Genomic DNA, 18,741 nt, shown 5'->3' with positions numbered 1-18,741 from the left:
AGGACAGGCTCCAACCAACTGAGCCATCCGGGAGCTCAGCGGCAGCTCAGCTCAAGGTGCCGTGTTCAATTTTAGTTGCAGGGGGCACTGCCCACCATCCCTTGCGGGACTCGAGGAATTGAACTGGCAACCTTGTGGTTGAGAGCCCACTGGCCCATGTGGGAATCGAACCTGCAGCCTTCGGAGTTAGGAGCACGGAGCTCTAACCGCCTGAGCCACCGGGCCAGCCCATTGTTCCTTTTTTAGATGGGTCATATTTCTCTTTGATGTCATTCATTTGAAATTCTTTCTGATTTTTCAGCCTGCGGGTCAGGAGTCATCTTTTCCCCCTCCGGGTCAGTATCCTTATCCTAGTGGCTTCCCTCCAATGGGAGGAGGTGCCTACCCACCAGGGCCAAGTAGTGGCTACCCAGGAGCTGGAGGCTACCCTGCCCCTGGAGGTTATCCAGCCCCTGGAGGCTATCCTGGTGCCCCACAGCCAGGGGCAGCTCCATCCTACCCTGGAGGTGAGTTATGGGTCATGGAATTCGTGATGATTTGGGGTTGCTACAGCATGTTTTCCTCCTCTCCTTTATCCTCTTTATTCTGCTTGTGTTGTATGAGGTCAGAGTAATGCTTAGCCTACTTTATACCTTAAGACAAGTACAGAGCTGGTAAGATAGAGGGATAAAGTTCCCAGGGGCCTGAAAACTGGGAGCAATCTCAAAAATTCTGTTGTGAAAGCAATTGGGAGAAATGTCATGATAATAATAACAATTTGATTATTTGTTATCTTAAGAAATGATTAAGGCATTTCAATTAGCCTGATTGTGATAGGATAGCTTTGTCCAAAGGTTAGCAAAAACACTTGGCACCTGTGTACTAAGTGTTAGTAGGCAGATAATTGAAGTAAAATTTTTAAATTTATGTTTTAATGGGGAAAGAGTTGGTAAGAAATTGAATTTAGATAAATGAACTTAGTAAAGTAGCAGGATATAATATTAATATACAGAAATCAGTTGCATTTTTATACACTAGTAATGAAATATCAGAAAGAGAAATTAAGCAGTTAGTGGAATTGTAATAGATATATATAATGTCAGAGGGGCAATAGATTGGAGGACAGGGGTTATCACTTTGTAAGGGGTGAAATGTCTAACTATTACATTGTTTTGTACACCTGAAACTAAAAAAAAAAAGGAAAAGAAAAGAAAAAAAAGAAAACAATCCCATTCACAATTGCATCAAAAAAAATAAAATATTTAGGAATAAATTTAACCAAAGAAGTAAAAGACCTGTACTAAGAAAATTATAAGACTTTGAAGAGAGAAATTAAAGAAGATACAAATAAATGGAAACATATACCATGCTCAAGGATAGGAAGAATTAATATAGTTAAAAATATCCATACTATCCAAAGCAATATATAGATTCAACACAATCCCTATCAAAATACCAATGGCATTTTTCACAGAACTAGAACAAATAATTCTAAAGTTTATATGGAACCATGAAACAACCAAATAGCCACAGTAATCCTGAGAAACAAGAACAAAGTTGGACGTATCACGCTACCTGATATCAAATTATACTACAAGGCTATAGTAATCAAAACACCATGGTTTTGGCATAAAAACAGACACATAGATCAGTGGAACAGAATAGAGAGCCCAGAAATAATCTATGTCATTTAATAAATCTGTGTCATTTAATCTATGACAAATGAAGCAGGAATTTACATTGAGGTAAAGACAGTCTATTTAATAAATGATGCTGGGAAAATTGGACAGATACATACAAAAAAATGAAACCGGACCACCTTCTTATGCTATATCATATTCAAGAGTAAACTCAATGGAGTAAAGACTTAAATGTAAGACCCAAAAACCATAAAACTCCTGGAAGAAAACATAGGCAATAGACGCTCTGACATAGCTCTTAGTAAATTTTTTTCTGATATAGCTCCTTAGGAAAGGGAAACAAGAAAAAAACAGACAAATGGGACTAGATGAGACTGAAAAGTTTTTATTATACACAGCAAAGGAAACCATCAACAAAACGAAAAGACAACCTACTGAATATAAGAAATTTGCCAATGATACATCCAATAAAGGGTTAATATCCAAAATTTATAAATAACGCCTATAAATCAACACACCAAAAAATCCAATTAAAAAATGGGCTGAGGACCTGAACAGACATTTCTCCAAAAGACATACACATGGTCAATAGACATATGAAAAGATGTTCATTGTCACTAATCATCAGAGAAATGCAAATTAATAAAACCACAATTAGATACCACCTCACTCCTGTCAGAATGGTCATCATAAATAAACCTGTTGGCGAGGATGTGGAGAAAAGGGAACCCTTATACACTGTTGGTAGGACTGCAAATTGGTGCAGCCACTATGGAAAACAGTATGGAGCGTCCTCAAAAAATTAAAAAGAGAACTCCCTTTTGAACCAGCAGTTCCACTAATGGGTATTTATCCAAAGAAATCCAAAACACTAATTTGAAAAAATATATGCACCCCTATGTTTACCACAGCACTATTCACAATAGCCAAGATACAGAAACAACCAGGATGCCCATCAATGGATAACTGGATAAAGAAATTGTGGTAGATTTATACAATGGAGTATTACTCTGCCGTAAAAAAGAATGAAATCTTACCATTTGCAACAACATGGCTGGACCTAGAGGATATTTTCCTAAGTGAAATAAGTCAGACTGAGAAAGACAAATACCAAATGATCTCACTTATACATGGAATCTAAAGAACAGAATAAACAAGCAAACAAAACAAATAGACTCATAGATACAGAGAACAAACTGATGGTTGCTAAATGTGAGGCGGTTGCGGAATAGGGGAGAAAGTGAAGGGATTAGAAAGTGAAGGGATTAGAAAGTGAAGGGATTAAGTACAAATTGGTAGTCACTAAAATAGTCACAGGGATGTGAAATACAATATGGGGAACATCAATAATGTAAAGACTGTAGGGTGTCTGGACTTATCAGGGGGATCACTTCACGGACTGTGTAGATGCCTGACCACTGCGCTATACACTTGAAACTAATCCTACCATGTTTCCCCAAAAGTAAGACCTAGCTGGACCATCAGCTCTAATGCGTCTTTTGGAGCAAAAATTAATATAAGACCCGGTCTTATATAGTAATATATAATAGTAAAATAAGACCGGGTCTTATAGTATTAATATTTTCTCCAAAAGATGCATTAAGCTGATGGTCCGGCTAGGTCTTATTTTCAGGGAAACATGGTAAATAAAAAATGAAAGAAGTTGAATTAGACCAAAAGCATTAATAGTATATTTTTTTCACTGTTAATAGTAGACATGTTTCTAAAGTTTTCTCTTTAATCATGAGAACCGTCACTAGAGTTAATTATTCTTTTCTCTTGTTCCTCCAGGCCAAGGGTTTGGAGCCCCACCAGGGGGAGCAGGCTTTCCTGGCTATCCACAGCCACCCTCCCAGTCTTACGGAGGTGGCCCAGCACAGGTCGCACTACCTGGTACGTACCATCTGTCCAGAGAAAACAATAGCATCATATTTTGAATTTTTTAATTGCCATTGAGAGAACTTAGTTTATGTTTGGGATAGATGGCAGTAAATATGCTAAGTACTCCTATATATAATTTTAAATATGTGGTTTCATCAAATGTATTAATTTGATGGGAAAGTTTAATCAGTAAGATCAAAATAAGGACCCACTTTTTCAATTAAAAAAATAATGTCCCAAAGTCAAAAAGCAAAGCCTTTAGGAACTTCTCTGCTTGCTTTTATGTCACAAATGAAACAACCCCCAGAACTATGTCCTGACGTCCTTTCCAGATGGAATCAGAATTTAATCTGGTTCAAGAGTTAAAAAAAAAAAAGTATTGTAAAGTATAGCATAAGGAATATAGTCAATAATATTGTAATAACTATGTATGATGTCAGATGGGTACTACATTGATCACTTTGTAAGTTATATAAATGTCAAATCACTGTGTTGTATACCTGAAACTAACATAATATTGTATATCAATTGTAATAGAAAAAGAAAACAATTATTAAAAAGTATTAATTAGGCTATTAAGTAAGATGTGGAATATTTTAAAAGGTTCCCATGACTAACGTTGGTTTTAGATTCAGTACATTATATTAAAAAGTTATCCTAGTGAATAACATAGTGTGAATGTTTTTAATATGTTTCCATATTCGTAATAAATAATGCTGTTTTGAAAAATTAAACATGTAAGACGTGTTTGCTGTATATTTTTTAACATGTAGGTGGCTTTCCTGGAGGACAGATGCCTTCTCAGTATTCTGGAGGACAAGCTCCTTACGCTAGTCAGGTATTTTTGCTCCTACCTTTTGAATTTAGCCTGGGAAACTGGATACTGCCGAAGGGGAGAGGCACCACTCCTTTGCCAACATTAGAGTTGTCTGTGAAGCAGAGGAGATGGTCTATGGCAACTCTTAAGACTTTAATCTTGGCTTCTGATGGACTCCCTGCTCTCTCTGGTCCATCTGCTTGAAGTAGTGTCCTGATGACTTTGATAAGACAAGTGTAAGTCCCTTCTCACAGGGGATGATACTCATCACTTTTTCATAGAGATTCACTTGGGCTCTTAGCATGGGTTTTAGTTCTTTTCCTCTTCCCTCGCTGGTAGTTATAACCATGAGCTTGGGTGATTGGTATTTTTGGCAGTGTTTTATGAAGTGTTTTGTTTTGCGTTTTTACCTTTGTAACTTTCCACTCTTCTTTCAGATCAATACAGAATCTTTTCCTTCCTATCCTGTTTTCTCTCCTGTTTCTTTGGATTATAGCAGTGAAGTGAGTAAGGTTTTCTAATGTTCACTACAAACTAGGTCCCCTACATATGCCTTCTTGTTTCTGATTTCTTGTGTATTTGTCTCTCATCACTTCCTGAGGGCTCAACTGTATCTGTTTTATCTTTATGTGCGTGGCAGGGCTTTTAACATGGTAGCCAATTAATGTCTGTTGAATTGATTTCTCAATAGCCCCAGAAGGTCTCCCATATGTCAAATCTTTGCCCCATCTCTGAATAGCTCCTTGTTTTAATATTGTTTTATTATGTAATTGCCTTGTTAATTCTTTTATATCCTATCCAAGTTACTAGGAAGATAAGCAGTATACTTTTATGCTTACCTTTATCTTGATTTTCTCACTTATTTCCTTAATGTCTATTCATAAAGATCTGGAGTTTTCAAGCTTTTTTAAAGTTGGAGGGGGAGAAGGATTATAGTACTGAAAGAGAAATACCTTAGCTATTTTCTGGAATTGAGAAATTTGAGCTCCAGAGAGATTAAGAAACTTGTCCATGGTCACACAGCTAGTGGAAGACAAAGCTGAGACTAGATTTTAGCTCTTCTGACTCCCAGACCAATGGTCTCTCTGCTGGTTTGCTGATGTAGCAAATGACATTCCTCCAAAGCACATAGTAAATTGCTTTCAAGCCATTTTTTTTTTTTTATTGTTGAAGTTGATTGTTAGTCATATTATAAATCTGTAGCTATTTTTAATCATTTGTTATGAGAATTTTGACTTTATTTTAGTTGAAGCCTGCATATGATTTGAGACATCATTTTATGACGCAATATAAAAGATTTTTAAACATAAAACACTAAAAGTAAAACACACATACATATGCAACTTATTTTGTGTTACAATTATCACTTTCAGATAGAACTAAAACCAGTAGGTGGAAGTTAACAGAGTGGTAGGTTTTGCAAGATCTTCTAGAGGGAAGTGGAATAGGCTACCTTGTGAGGGATGAGCTCCCTGTCAACTGAAAATCTTCTTGTAGAGGCTGATGTGTGTGTGTGTGTGTGTGTGTGTGTGTGTGTGTGTGTGTGTGTAGATGTAAAGAAAATTTCTGTCTTTGTTGGGCAGTTGGGCCAGGTGACCTCTCCTAATTGACCCAATTCTAATACGATGGCAGTTTAGTTTTTCAGTATTTTATGCTTGAATATTTGCTACAAGAATAATTTTAATTTTTCCTTAAAACCACTACACAAACATTTCTTACTAGTTCTCTGCTTACATTCCTCACTTAGAAACTAGTGAAGGGTTGGTTGGTGAAGCTCACTGGTAGAAGAAAATGTTGGTGTAAGAATGTAGATGAGTGGGAGGAACTATTGGCCATAAAAATACTTACAGAATGATGGTCTACTCCCTTTCTCCATTTATTTTACCCCCACAGATGCTGGTATATTGCTGTATTCAATGGGTGTAACTCCAAGTGCAGTTTCAGTTGCCTAAAAAGCAATTGAATCATTGTATATTTTTAAATGATGTTGATTGCATGTTTAAATGATATTTGAGAAATATTGGGTTAAATTAAATAAATTATTATAGTTTTTAAAAACGTTGTAGGGATATCATCTTGCTTCATTTCATCCCTCTTAAGCTTTGATTTGAATATTTTAAGAAAAGCATTGAATTGTTTCATAGCTTTGTATTTTAAAATTTTTTTAACTTTTAATTTTGAAATAATTTCACTTACAAAAAAGGTTGTAAAAAACGAACCTAGAATTTTTGTTTACCCTTTACTCAGAATCTCCAGATATTAACTTCTTACATAAACTCAATGCAATGATCAAAATCAGAAAATTACATTGATGTAGTACGATTGTCCAATCTGTAGACCTATTCAGACTTCACTGGTTATCCCTGTAATGTCCCCTCTGGTTCAGGATCAGATCCAGGATGAAGTACAGCATTTATTGTCATCATGTCTCTTAAGTTTCCTTTAGAATGAAACAATCTTTAGTCTTGTTCATGACCATGACACTTTCAAAGAGTGCTACTGGTTATTTTGTAGACTATTCCCTAATTTGGGTTTGTCTGATGTTGCCCAGTGATTAAATTTAAGTTACACCATTTGGGCAGGAGTACCACAGTAATGATGTTGCGTCCTCAGTGCACCATAGCAGGAGGCATTTATTGTTGACTTACTCTATTACTGGTGATAATTGATTTCAACCATTTGTTTAAGATGGTGTAACATTATAAACTATGGAAGGTTTTCAGTTATAACATTATAAGCTATGCAAGTATCTTGGTTCTCATCATACTTTTACCCACTAATTTTTTTTTTTATTAGTTTCAGGTGTACAAAACAATGTCATAGTTAGACATTTACACCCCTCACAAAGTGATAACCCCCTCCCCCAATCTACTACCCCTCTGACATCATATAAAGCTGTTATAATACCATTGACTCTATGCCCTATGCTGTACTCCACATCCTGTGACCATATATATATATATATGTATATGTATATGTATATGTATATGTATGTGTATATGTATATATGTATATATATATATATATATATATATATATATATATATAAACAAAATATTTAATTATAGTTGACATACAGTATTATTCAGCTTCAGCTTCAGGTGTGCAGCGCGGTGGTCAAACATCTACATGGTCCATGAAGTGGTCTCCCTAATAAGACAAGTGCCCATTTGACACCCTACAAAATCTTTACATTATTGATTATATTCCCCAAACTGTATTTCATATATCTGTGTTTTAGCCACTGATTTTTAACATCTATTGATAATCCTTGCCTGAAACAATTTTTACTGTGATTTAGCATATGGCAATTTAAAAAAAAAATTTCCTCATAGATTTGTATTTTAAGTATATAGCCCCTAATTTGCTTTCTGGTTTATTTCCTTATAAAATCTATGAAGAATATTGTACCTTCCGGAATCTCTAATGACTTTCATTTTGTGCTTTTCTTAATATAAAATGTTTTATTTCATGTCTAATAATCAGGGCCCATAGAGAAAATGTTCTACTTTACTAAAGCCATTATTCTATTCTTGTCTTTAAATTAAACACTGCTGCTATCCAGGGATCATCTCTTTTTTCCCCTCCTATTCTACCAAGAAGGAATTCCAACTGGAATTTGAAGGTCCTCAGTGTTCTCCTTACTGTGAGATTCAAGGACTTAGATAGCCCCTGCTTATTCTTGGTCCTTTGCCTCAGCTTCCACTCCTCTCCCTCCCTCTAAACATTTTCTATATACCAAGGAATTCCAAGGAATACCAAGTGGGATTCAAGGCATAGGAAGGTTGTGACTAATTTCACAGGCTTGACTGTCTTGTCTCCTGAAAGTTTGGGGTCTGGCTGTCTCTTGGCAGCAGGAGGATAGGTCTTTCCCACCTGTTCCAGAATGAGCCCTGATAATAAAACGCTCATATCCTTGTCCTAGAACTCAAACACTGGCCTCTTTGCCTAAGAAAGTTGACTGGGGAAATATTGAGTTGTTGTCATCTTGTCAGCAGAGATGGATGTTTTCTTTTTAATTTGTATTTCTTTTATATTTAAGAAGTTGAACATTTTTTCATTTTATTTCTTTTTCCCCCAGTGTTTTCGAGATACAATTGACATATAACATTTAGTTTTATGTGTATAACATGATGATTTGGTATATGCATATAGTGTGAAATGATTACCACAATAACTGACTTGGATTTTATGCCTCTTGTTTTCAGCCTGCTGCGATGACTCAGGGAATGCAAGGAACAATCCGACCAGCTGCCAACTTCGATGCTATGAGAGATGCAGAAATTCTTCGTAAAGCAATGAAGGGTTTTGGTCAGGAAAACAGATTTTCGTCTTATTTATACTAAGTTCAAGTTATTGAATCTAAAGTAAAAATTAGCTTTAAATCGTAAACCAAGTTTGTATGTCAGCTTGTGTGCACATAACTCAATTGAATCTGGCACCAGGCACCTTGTAAGCATGTAAGAGTTGTCTTCCAGGAGCACCCAACACAGACTTATTCTTACTTTAAACATGTGTGGTTCTTGCAGGGACAGACGAGCAGGCAATTGTGGACGTTGTGGCCAACCGTTCCAACGATCAAAGGCAAAAAATTAAAGCAGCTTTCAAGACCATGTATGGCAAGGTATCTTTTATTTTTCTTGAGTGAGCATGGACAGTGAGTGTCCTGTAGACCCTGCATTCGTGTCAGGTTGGATACTATCTTTGTATCAGTACGGGTGGAACGAAGTAGAGACAGCTACACTCCACAGACCCCAGGAGTGGTGTAGTCACTACTTTTTTTTCCCTCTCTTAAAAGCCTTTCTAATTCTAGAGTCGTGCTTGATCTCATGGTCATACCTTAGACTATGTCTAGTGTGTGATGGATGTTCAGTAGACAGTAGATTGTGACCACAATCACGATCAATAGCTTGGTTCTTAGTCTCCTGATAGTGGGATTCAGGGCCTTCTTCTTCAGCGCCTGCTTATTCTCGGTCCTTGGCTTCATCTCCCACTGCTCTGCCTCCCACTAAGCATAGCGTATATTTAGGGTTATATAAAACATCTAGCCGTTCCCTGCACATACCATGCTCTATACCCTATACTTCTGTGCTTGGTATATGTCGTTCTCTTGACCTGGAACACCTTTTTTCCCTTTTATACATGACAAACAACTGCTCCAGGATTTGACTTAAGATAGCTACTCTGTAAAGTTTTTCTCATTGCTCTGGGCAGAATTTAGCTGCTGCTTCCACCGTGGTCCCATAGCATTTTGTAAAACCTCTGCTATAACTAATCTCACTGTCCACCCCCAAAACTGTGAGCTCCCCTCAGGCAAACCATGTCACATTCATCTTTGTATTTGTAGCACTCAGTACAGGAACAATAACAAATATCCACTTAGTAAATTTTTGTTGAATGGGTGATCTGTGACTAAACCCAGCAAGATTCTATGGCTAAAAAGTGCCACTGCTTCTCAGCTATAAAGGGAAAACTGGGTAGCATTCATTCTCAGAATGGGAATGGAGGTCCATCCGTTTGTTCCACCTTGCCTATTCTGCTCTGCCCAGCCCAGATCCATGTCTTTAGTCTTAACACTGATTAAATGACACAAATTGTATATTTCCTTAAGGGCTTAATGTCAGACTCACTTCTCTCACAAAAGTGTATTCCATATTATGAATTTCTTTAGTTCATAGTCTGTGCTATGCTGCCCTACCTTTTGTCAGACATCACTTTAGAATTAAAACTAAACTCACAACCTGTTTTCCTTATCCCCAGCCACCTTTTCTCTTAAATTCCTATTAAGTAATAAAAATACTGTTCTCCTAGGCTGCCTTGGTCTTCTCTGATTCCTGTTCTTCTATCTCAATCAGTCAGTCAGTGACTATTTATTCAATGCTTGCTTTATGCCAGGCACTGCTTTGTTCTAGCAACTGGTTATTGACTATGCCTTGTTGATCTAATCTGTAAAAGGCTCTTTAAAAATGTGTCTTCTGTCTTCTTTCTACTTCCATCCCCACCACGGAAGTCCAAGCCTTTCTCACTTACCTAAATATTCCAGTAGCCTAAACATTCTCATCCATAGCGTCTTGGTCATCACTGTCCCTACTGCCTGCCATTGCTACATTAATACACGTTCTTGCATAAACGTTTCCAATGGCTCCTCCCAGTATGCAGAATCAAATTCACATTCTTTAGCTTGGTATTCAAGGTAATAATCCAAGCATATACTGTATTTTGCCATGCCTGATGCACTCCTGTGTATAAAGCGCACCCATGTTTTTGGCCCAAACTTTCAGGGAAATGGAATTAGGACCACCCATGTATAATGCACATCCTTATTTTTCCCTCACAAATTTGGGCAAAAAAGTGCACATTATACACAGCAAAATATGGTAATTACATCTTTTTTTTTTTTTTTCACTTATCTGTGAAAACATTCCCCTCTACCAAAATTGGTTGTCTTATTATTGTTCCATTGAACAAGCTGGACTCATTCTTGCCTCTATACTAGTGATTCTCAACCTTACCTGATCATTATGGTCTCCTTTAGAACTTCAAACAAGCACACAGAATCTTTCAGTGTTATTCTTCCCCAACATTATTTATTTGTTTGTTTATTTTTTAGAAAAATTCCACAGATGATTTTAATGCATAGCTAGGGTTGGGAACCACTTTTCTGTTCCTTGTTTGTATTATTCCTTTTCCCTGAAATACCTTCCTTCTTTCTCTTTGCCTGCTGATTTTTATATACTCTTCAAGAACTGGACTAAAAGTTTTCTCTGCTTTCTGTAGCCCCCTTTAACTTCTTCTGTTTCAACTGTTTCTGTTACTTATTTCTGTGCTACTTACTCATCTGGTGCTGGAGTACAGGCTACCTTATGTTATCTCTTTTTAGATGTTTATCTTATCTTTCCAAATAAGAAACGATGAGTTCTACTTCCTCATAGAACAAGAACAGTTTCTATGCTAAGAAGTATCTGTTTATCATTTTGTTCACTTGAGTTATTCTTTGATTCATGTATATCTTGTATTTCATACAGTGGTGGAACTACAGTAAGAAATTATTATTGTGTTTATTGATAGAATGAATAAAATATATCTGCTTGAGTGTGACAAACTTTAAATGTACATATTTATTTGTTATCATATAATATTTAGATTTGAAATTTAGGTTTTCACAAGGCAGTTCAATTACATTGTTCCGTATTTTCCTTTAAAAATTTAAGCAACAAAATTTGAAGGGCACATATATTTAGTTTGTACTTATAATTAAACAGGATTTAATCAAAGATCTCAAATCAGAGTTAAGTGGAAATATGGAAGAATTGATCCTTGCCCTGTTCATGCCAACTACATATTACGATGCCTGGAGTTTACGGAATGCAATGCAGGTAAATATATGTCATTTACTTTGGATATTTTATCCTATTTCAAAACCTCCCACAAATTATGGCAGTTCCGAATTTACAGTGACAGCTAAATCAATACATTATTTCATATTATCTGAATATACAGAGCTTTTGAGGTATGGAAGCCAAAGAAATATTTGATATAACAGTAAAATTTAATCACTTTCAGTTTGTCTTTCTTTTGTACTTTCTTTTGTCTTTCTTCATTTCACATAGGGAGTCGGAACTCAGGAACGTGTATTGATTGAAATTTTATGCACAAGAACTAATCAGGAAATCCAAGAAATTGTCAGGTGTTATCAATCAGAATTTGGACGAGACCTTGAAAAGGACATTAGGTCAGATACATCCGGCCATTTTGAACGTTTACTTGTATCCATGTGCCAGGTGAGTATAGCATGAATGTTTGTGTCCTGGTGGAGGGAACATTCTTTATTGCCTATTACCAGGGAGTATTCTTTATTCCTTTTAATATTTAGCTCCCTTGGAATCTTGCCATCTTTAAGAAGGACAACACAGAACCCAGTGTATAAATTTCTTTGTAGTCACTGTTGAGACTTATTTCAGCAGATCTGACTTTTGTAAGGAGTCATAAATTAACCGCTTTAAGGTTGTATGGAATCAGAAATCAACCTGTGTCTTAGGATGAGGATTAATTTGTACTTTTATACTTAGCATTGCACTGCCAGTTAAGCTGGACCATTAACTGAAAATATGCAGGACAGCCGCGGAAGTGCTATAGGAAATGAGTACTGTGTGCGGAGAGCTAGAAATACAGAAAAATGTTTCAGGATTCCCAGAAATATTGTGATTAGCAACTTCCTTATTCTGATTCCCCAAATGTGCTGGAGAGGTGACAGAAAATTCTCCAAATAGGGTATTTGGAATTATATTATAGACCCACTTAGAATGAGATGTTGAGGGTATATTTGAAACAGATGCAAAAGGCTAGCACACTGATTCAGTATCAGGAGTTATTGGCTATTCTGCTAGTATACAAGTTGGACAGTCTTGAGGGATCTCAAAGTGGGGAGAGGCTCTTCAGAGCGAAGGAGGGTAGTTGCAGAAGAGATAATACAGTATAGTGAGTAGATGTGGAAATGAGAAAAGGAAGCAAATGAGTGGGAGGAAGTTGAATTTGCCTACAACGGAGTAACAGTGGGGGAGTAGGTTAGCATTTAAAAAGAACAAGTAGAAAATCAACAGGAATAGAAATTTAACACTAAAAGATGGTTGTTGAGACTTGACATTTGTTGCTGAGTGTCTCCTTATGCAGGGTTCAAGGCCCAGCCATTTTAGAAAGTAAAGGGACCTCGTCCAGGGAGTGAGCAGAACAATGGCTTCCTAGGAAAGTGGGACTGTATTATGTGTTTGAATCTAACGGCAATAACATGGGAAGTTTTTCCTGAGCACCTTTTCCTGTGCTGTATTTAGTCGTCCGTTTAGAATATGTCTCTACATATTCTTTGTGCCCAGGACTTTTCAGAAGACAGTTTCCCACCTTCAAGGAATACCTGCCCATTTTGTTCCTTAGACAGACACTGGGATTCTACAGGACAGCCTTTCCTTTGTTTGGATTTGTGTTTCTGTTTTTTAGAGAAACCAGCTGCCCATCTAAACTTTACTCTTGTTCAGGCTCAGAGCTTCCTCCCTTCCTCAACTTCCCTCCTATGCCAGGAGAGAGTTTGGTATACAATTGGTATAGTCCTGCAGAACTTGAATTATATATAGCTTCTTCTAAAAAGCTCCTGCATAATTTTTATTTATGCATTCATCATAAATACTTATATACATATTAAGATTACACTTGGGTGAAGAAAAGGAAGTTCGTGAAGCCTCCATATTACATGCCCCCTCCCTTGACTTAACTTCCTTGAGGGAGAGACCTTGTCTTTCCTGTGTCTCTACCACCTAGCACATCCTATTGGTTCTGTTTCTCTGGAGAACCCTGACTAATACAGCCTGGCACAAAGCAAGTGCTCCATACCGTCTCCCTTTTAGTTGCATGAATGAATACAAAGTGGAATTGAGTATAATGCATATTGATCTTAGATCCCAGCTAAGGAGGGTTATGATTTCTTCATCTGAGTGGTAGTTTATGCGTATATCTCCTAGTAGAGCTATTTTTGTTTTTGTGGGGGAGGGGTATATAAATCATGTATATGTGCATATAATTTTTTATGGAAACGAAACCTTTCCTGGTTTAATGTAGCTCTCAATGCCCTGAAAAGCTCCCATTTTAACATAACCTCATTAAACTATGATCATATAAAATCCAAAGTAGGTGGTGTAATAAAATACTAGTTACACTAGTGTAGTGTCGTTGGAAATAAAAGATATGCATGACAAACTTTATTTATTAATCTTTAATAAATTGTCCCTTAAATCCAAAAGCGACTAGATGGGACAGAACATTTTGGATAGAACATGTATCACTTCCAATTCCTGCCTTCCTTTTCTGCAGGGAAATCGTGACGAGAACCAGAATGTTAACCACCAGATGGCTCAGGAAGATGCTCAGCGCCTCTATCAAGCTGGCGAGGGGAGACTGGGGACCGATGAATCTTGCTTTAACATGATTCTTGCCATAAGAAGCTTTCCTCAGCTGAAAGCTACCATGGAGGCTTATTCCAGGGTACGAGCTCTTTTTGAAGATCTAACTTCTGTTTCAAGGTGTGAAAATATTTTAACTCTTATACTTTTTGTTTGCAGATGGCTAATCGAGATTTGTTAAGCAGTATCAGCCGTGAGTTCTCCGGAAATGTTGAAAGTGGTTTGAAGGCCATTTGTAAGCTACTTTTCTATTTTGTTTTGTTTTGTTTTGTTTATAAATGTGTAAGGCTTTGAATAGTTGTTCCCATTAAGTAATGATAGTTAATATGGCCTCCCTGGAATCTGCTTAGGCAGAGGCTGAGCTAATCCTATGGTTTTTCATGCAATTTCCTATGAATGGTTGGTGGCGTGATCAATAAGAGTTGTTAGGGAATTATTTGATTCTTATTGTATATGCCTTTCATGAGGACTATGCAAGAATATATGATAGATTGTGGCATTTCCATTAAGGTGAATGGGAAAGCACTAAGCAACTATGAGTGCCACCACACAAAGTGTCACTTCGAGCCCCCAAAAACAGTTTTCAAATATTCAGCCCAATGATACCCATTTCCCTTTTGAAATTAAAAACCCAATTTCATGTCTAACGAAATGAAAATTTCATTCTCATGGAGAATATAGGACTAAAGAGAATATTAGTACCACATTGGTATTAGCAACTGAATGTCTTACAAATAGTAAGTGCTATAGTAATGGTAGCTAAATTAATAATGTACAGTTGGTATATCTCTATCATCTGCAGGAAGAGACTTTGCTAAGTTAATTTTCCTAAGAGAAAACGTGTCAGATTTCTTATCATTCTCAAATCTTTGCTCAAATATGTGTTTTCTTTTTTATATTGGAGTGTTATCTCATATCCTTCTCTCAGCCAAATGATATATTTAACTTCTAGAATTCAGATTTTATTCATTATTCCTTTTAAGTAAGATATTACTAGGGCACAGTTGCTACAGCTCTTCTCATTGTAAGGGGAAAAATGTAAAGCATCTAAGCTACGTCATCTATGGAGAGAATATGTTTTTTGGGAGCCAGATGGAATCTTCTAGAATTGAAAATAGCCTGTTTCATGCGTCTAGAAAGAAATATGGAGGCTGAGAAAAATCCAGGGGGAGAGTATTTTCAACACACCTCAGATTTCTGAGATGATTACAGATGATCAGAGGCAGGTTAGAAATGGCAAATGAAGCAGGAACATGGACATTTGTCAAGTCATGACTCCATAACTGAGACGTCTCTGACTTGCAGTGCAGTGTGCCCTGAACCGCCCTGCCTTCTTTGCTGAGAGGCTCTACTATTCTATGAAAGGTGCCGGCACAGATGACTCCACCCTGGTCAGGATTGTGGTCACTCGCAGTGAGGTGAGGCTTTCTCTCTGTCTGATTTTACTTGATTTTGAATGTTGATTTCTTTTTTCTTTTTTTCTTTTTCTTTTTTTTAAGTTTTATAAGAGTTTATTTGAGCTACACTGATGACCTATGCTGAGGAGCAAGATCTCATATGCTCCCTGAATGTTGATTTCTTAAAAGTTTCTCAGTCCCTAGGGAATGCTGTTAAGAAAGAACTGTCTTTGTCACTGCTGGTAGTTTGTATAAGGCACCGTGTTCCCTTCCCTCATGCCTGAGATAGGCTTGCCGCAGTGACGCAGACCACTGTACTGTACTTCAGGGAAGCCCAGTGCCAAAGAGTTTCCTGTTTGAGAAGGTCTGTGGAGAAGACTAGTTTATGGCCAGTTGGGAGATGTTTATCTTCTGGTTTTCATTGTGTTTATGTAAAAAATTGTATGAATGACCTATGTAGATTAATCCTATTGGATATAAAAATTTTTGAAATTTAGTATACCTTGTTAATCATAGAACAGTTTTTTTAACAAATTCATCTTTATCTCTGCCTAAATATAGCCTCAAATGTTTCCTTTTTGATTTTTTTATATTTATTGGATTTTTTAATTGAAAGAAAACATATTACTAAATTATACTAAAGAAGGTAAATTATTTCTTAAAAGACAACCAGAATATGGTGTTTAAAAAAAGCCTTTTCGTGTATTTGTGGGGTTTTGTTTTGTTTTTTTCATTGGGGCGACAATTGTTAGTAAGTATACTTGTTCTTAGACCTAAATTTTCTAAGCAGGATCTTTTTTTCAAATTGCAATGAAATATACATAGCATAAAACCTTACCATTTTAACCATTTTTAAGAGTATAGTTCAGTTGCATTCAGTACATTCACATTGTTGTACAACCATAACCACCAGAACCTTTTCACCTTGCAAAGCTGAAAAATCCATAGTCATTAAACAAGAATTCACCATTCTTTCTCCCCAACCCTTGGCAAACACCATTCTACTTTCTGTCCCTCTGTATTTCACTGTTCTGCGTACCTCATATAGTGGAATCACACAGTATTTACCCTTTTGTGACTGGTTTTCACTTAGCATAACGTCTTTAAGATTCATCCATGTTGTACCTTGTGTTATAATTTCCTTCATTTTTAAGACAGAATAACTTTCCATTGCATGTATACACCACTTTTCGTTTATCTATTTATCCATCAATGAACACTTCGGTTGCTTCCATCTTTTGGCTATTGTGAACAAGGCTGCTTTGAGCATGGGTGTACAATGTTTGCGTCCCTGCTTTCACTTTTGTGTGTATATCGAGAAGTGGAATTGCTGTATTGTATGGTAATTTTCTTTTCTTGTTTTGAGGAATCACTATACCATTTTCCACAGTGGCTGCACCATTGTACATTCCTACCAGCAATACACAAGGGTTCCAAGTTCTCCACATCCTTGCCAACACTTATTTTCTGTGTTTTTGATAATAGCCATCTTATCAAATGGTTTTTAAATGACTAATATTTTTGGAATAATAGATGAAACTAGCACCTCTCTTATCCAATATTTTTACAGAACAGTGAAGCAGACCTTCATTGTGTGATGCCAACACTAGTATGAATGCTACCTATAAAAGTCAGTCACTTGATGTTTTACCCCTCTCTGCTTTGATTGTAATTTAGGATCTTTTCACCATCAAAGAATAATTCTAATAAGTACCAGTTTCCTTTTGACAGTTTTTTTCTAACATCAAAAATATGTCTTGTATGCAGATCGATCTTGTACAAATAAAACAGATGTTCAATCAGATGTATCAGAAGACCCTGAGCACAATGATTGCAAGTGACACGAGTGGAGATTACCGAAGGCTTCTTCTGGCCATCGTGGGCCAGTAGGAGAGATTTTTTTTTAAATGAACAAAGCTATTCAAAGCTTATCCTTCAAAGCAGTGACTGACCTGCATGCAGCAATATCAACCATCACCTAACCAAAAGAGCTTTTTACTAGGGACTGTGTCAGGGTATTGTGCTTGGTTTGCACATGTGGTTATTGCCTTAATTCCAATGTTATTTTTTCCCTCTATATACAATCAATGTAAAGCCATATCATAATGGTGTAGTAATAATGCAATGTTTGTAAAGCATAATTTTCTCACTGCTCTTATCCTAATCAGGATACCAAATTGAATAAAAATCACAACAATCTCTAATTCTGTGTAATAATATTGAATTTTAAAAATGGTTACTGAAAACTCTGCCTTCGAAAGTCCTACTAGGTCCATTGGACGGTTGTAGTTGGTGGTATATCAAAGCTATATTACTTAAAAAAAAAATTCAGCTCTTTTAACCTAGAAGAATAATTTACATCTTATGTCACATAAATTGGTATTCTGTATTCATAAACACTAATCTTCCCACATAGAAAATAGATTAGTATTGCCTATAGCAACTTTGAAAAAAGGGATTAGATGTTTATGTTTCTAACATACATAGTCTACTTTTATGTGTACTAACACCCCCTAAAGCTCTTTATTGGCCCTTGATTTATGAAAGATTTTAAAATTAGGTGCAATTTATTCGTGACTCCAGAAAGTGAAATTGGACACATAAGAAGTGCTCAATTAATGAGCAGATGAGGCTTAAAGCATCTCCCTGGCAGAATGAATGCTAGCTCTTTGGAGAAGTAGTTCAGGAGCTCAGTGGTACAGCATGGTGATTTAAAAACACAGGTTTCTTGAATAACTATGGTGTACACCTGAAACTAATATAATATTGTATGTTAGCTGTATTTTAATAAAAGTCTTTAAAAAAAATACAGGTTTATCCCCAGTACTGAGCAAACACTTATTGATTATGTTGAGCATTATAATAGGTAGGGAAAATACAAAGGAAGGAAATTTATAATCTAGTGGGGGTTCTAAGCAAAGAAATTGTAAATATTAGATTATAAATTCTGTTGAGGATAAGAACCCTATTAGTTCTTTGTGCTGAGCTCCCTGGCACAAAGCATGCATATATATATATATATATATATATATATATATGTAATTTTCTTTTGAATTAAAGTTTATTGGGGTGATGATTGT

General features: G+C 36.4%; 1 protein-coding gene across 2 annotated transcripts in view; it reads left to right on the top strand.

Annotated features, from left to right (window-relative positions):
• ANXA7 (annexin A7) overlaps window positions 1-17,865 on the top strand; it is a 33,962-nt gene extending 16,097 nt beyond the window's left edge. The window contains exons 3-14 of one of the 2 annotated variants that reach the window (XM_074339582.1): window positions 302-506; window positions 3,411-3,512; window positions 4,274-4,338; window positions 4,755-4,820; window positions 8,526-8,628; window positions 8,847-8,941; window positions 11,580-11,693; window positions 11,928-12,098; window positions 14,176-14,346; window positions 14,424-14,499; window positions 15,570-15,682; window positions 17,429-17,865. In XM_074339582.1, the coding sequence (XP_074195683.1) occupies window positions 302-506; window positions 3,411-3,512; window positions 4,274-4,338; window positions 4,755-4,820; window positions 8,526-8,628; window positions 8,847-8,941; window positions 11,580-11,693; window positions 11,928-12,098; window positions 14,176-14,346; window positions 14,424-14,499; window positions 15,570-15,682; window positions 17,429-17,551 (1,404 nt within the window). In that variant the 3' untranslated portion in view covers window positions 17,552-17,865. The remainder of the gene's footprint in view (window positions 1-301; window positions 507-3,410; window positions 3,513-4,273; window positions 4,339-4,754; window positions 4,821-8,525; window positions 8,629-8,846; window positions 8,942-11,579; window positions 11,694-11,927; window positions 12,099-14,175; window positions 14,347-14,423; window positions 14,500-15,569; window positions 15,683-17,428) is intronic. The other variant, XM_074339580.1, reaches the window with a different exon arrangement.
• Window positions 17,866-18,741: the final 876 nt, after the last annotated feature.

Source organism: Rhinolophus sinicus, linkage group LG07 (assembly GCF_036562045.2).
Source record: "Rhinolophus sinicus isolate RSC01 linkage group LG07, ASM3656204v1, whole genome shotgun sequence".
Taxonomy (NCBI): Eukaryota; Metazoa; Chordata; class Mammalia; order Chiroptera; family Rhinolophidae; genus Rhinolophus; species Rhinolophus sinicus.
This window is presented reverse-complemented; position numbering and strand designations above follow the sequence as displayed.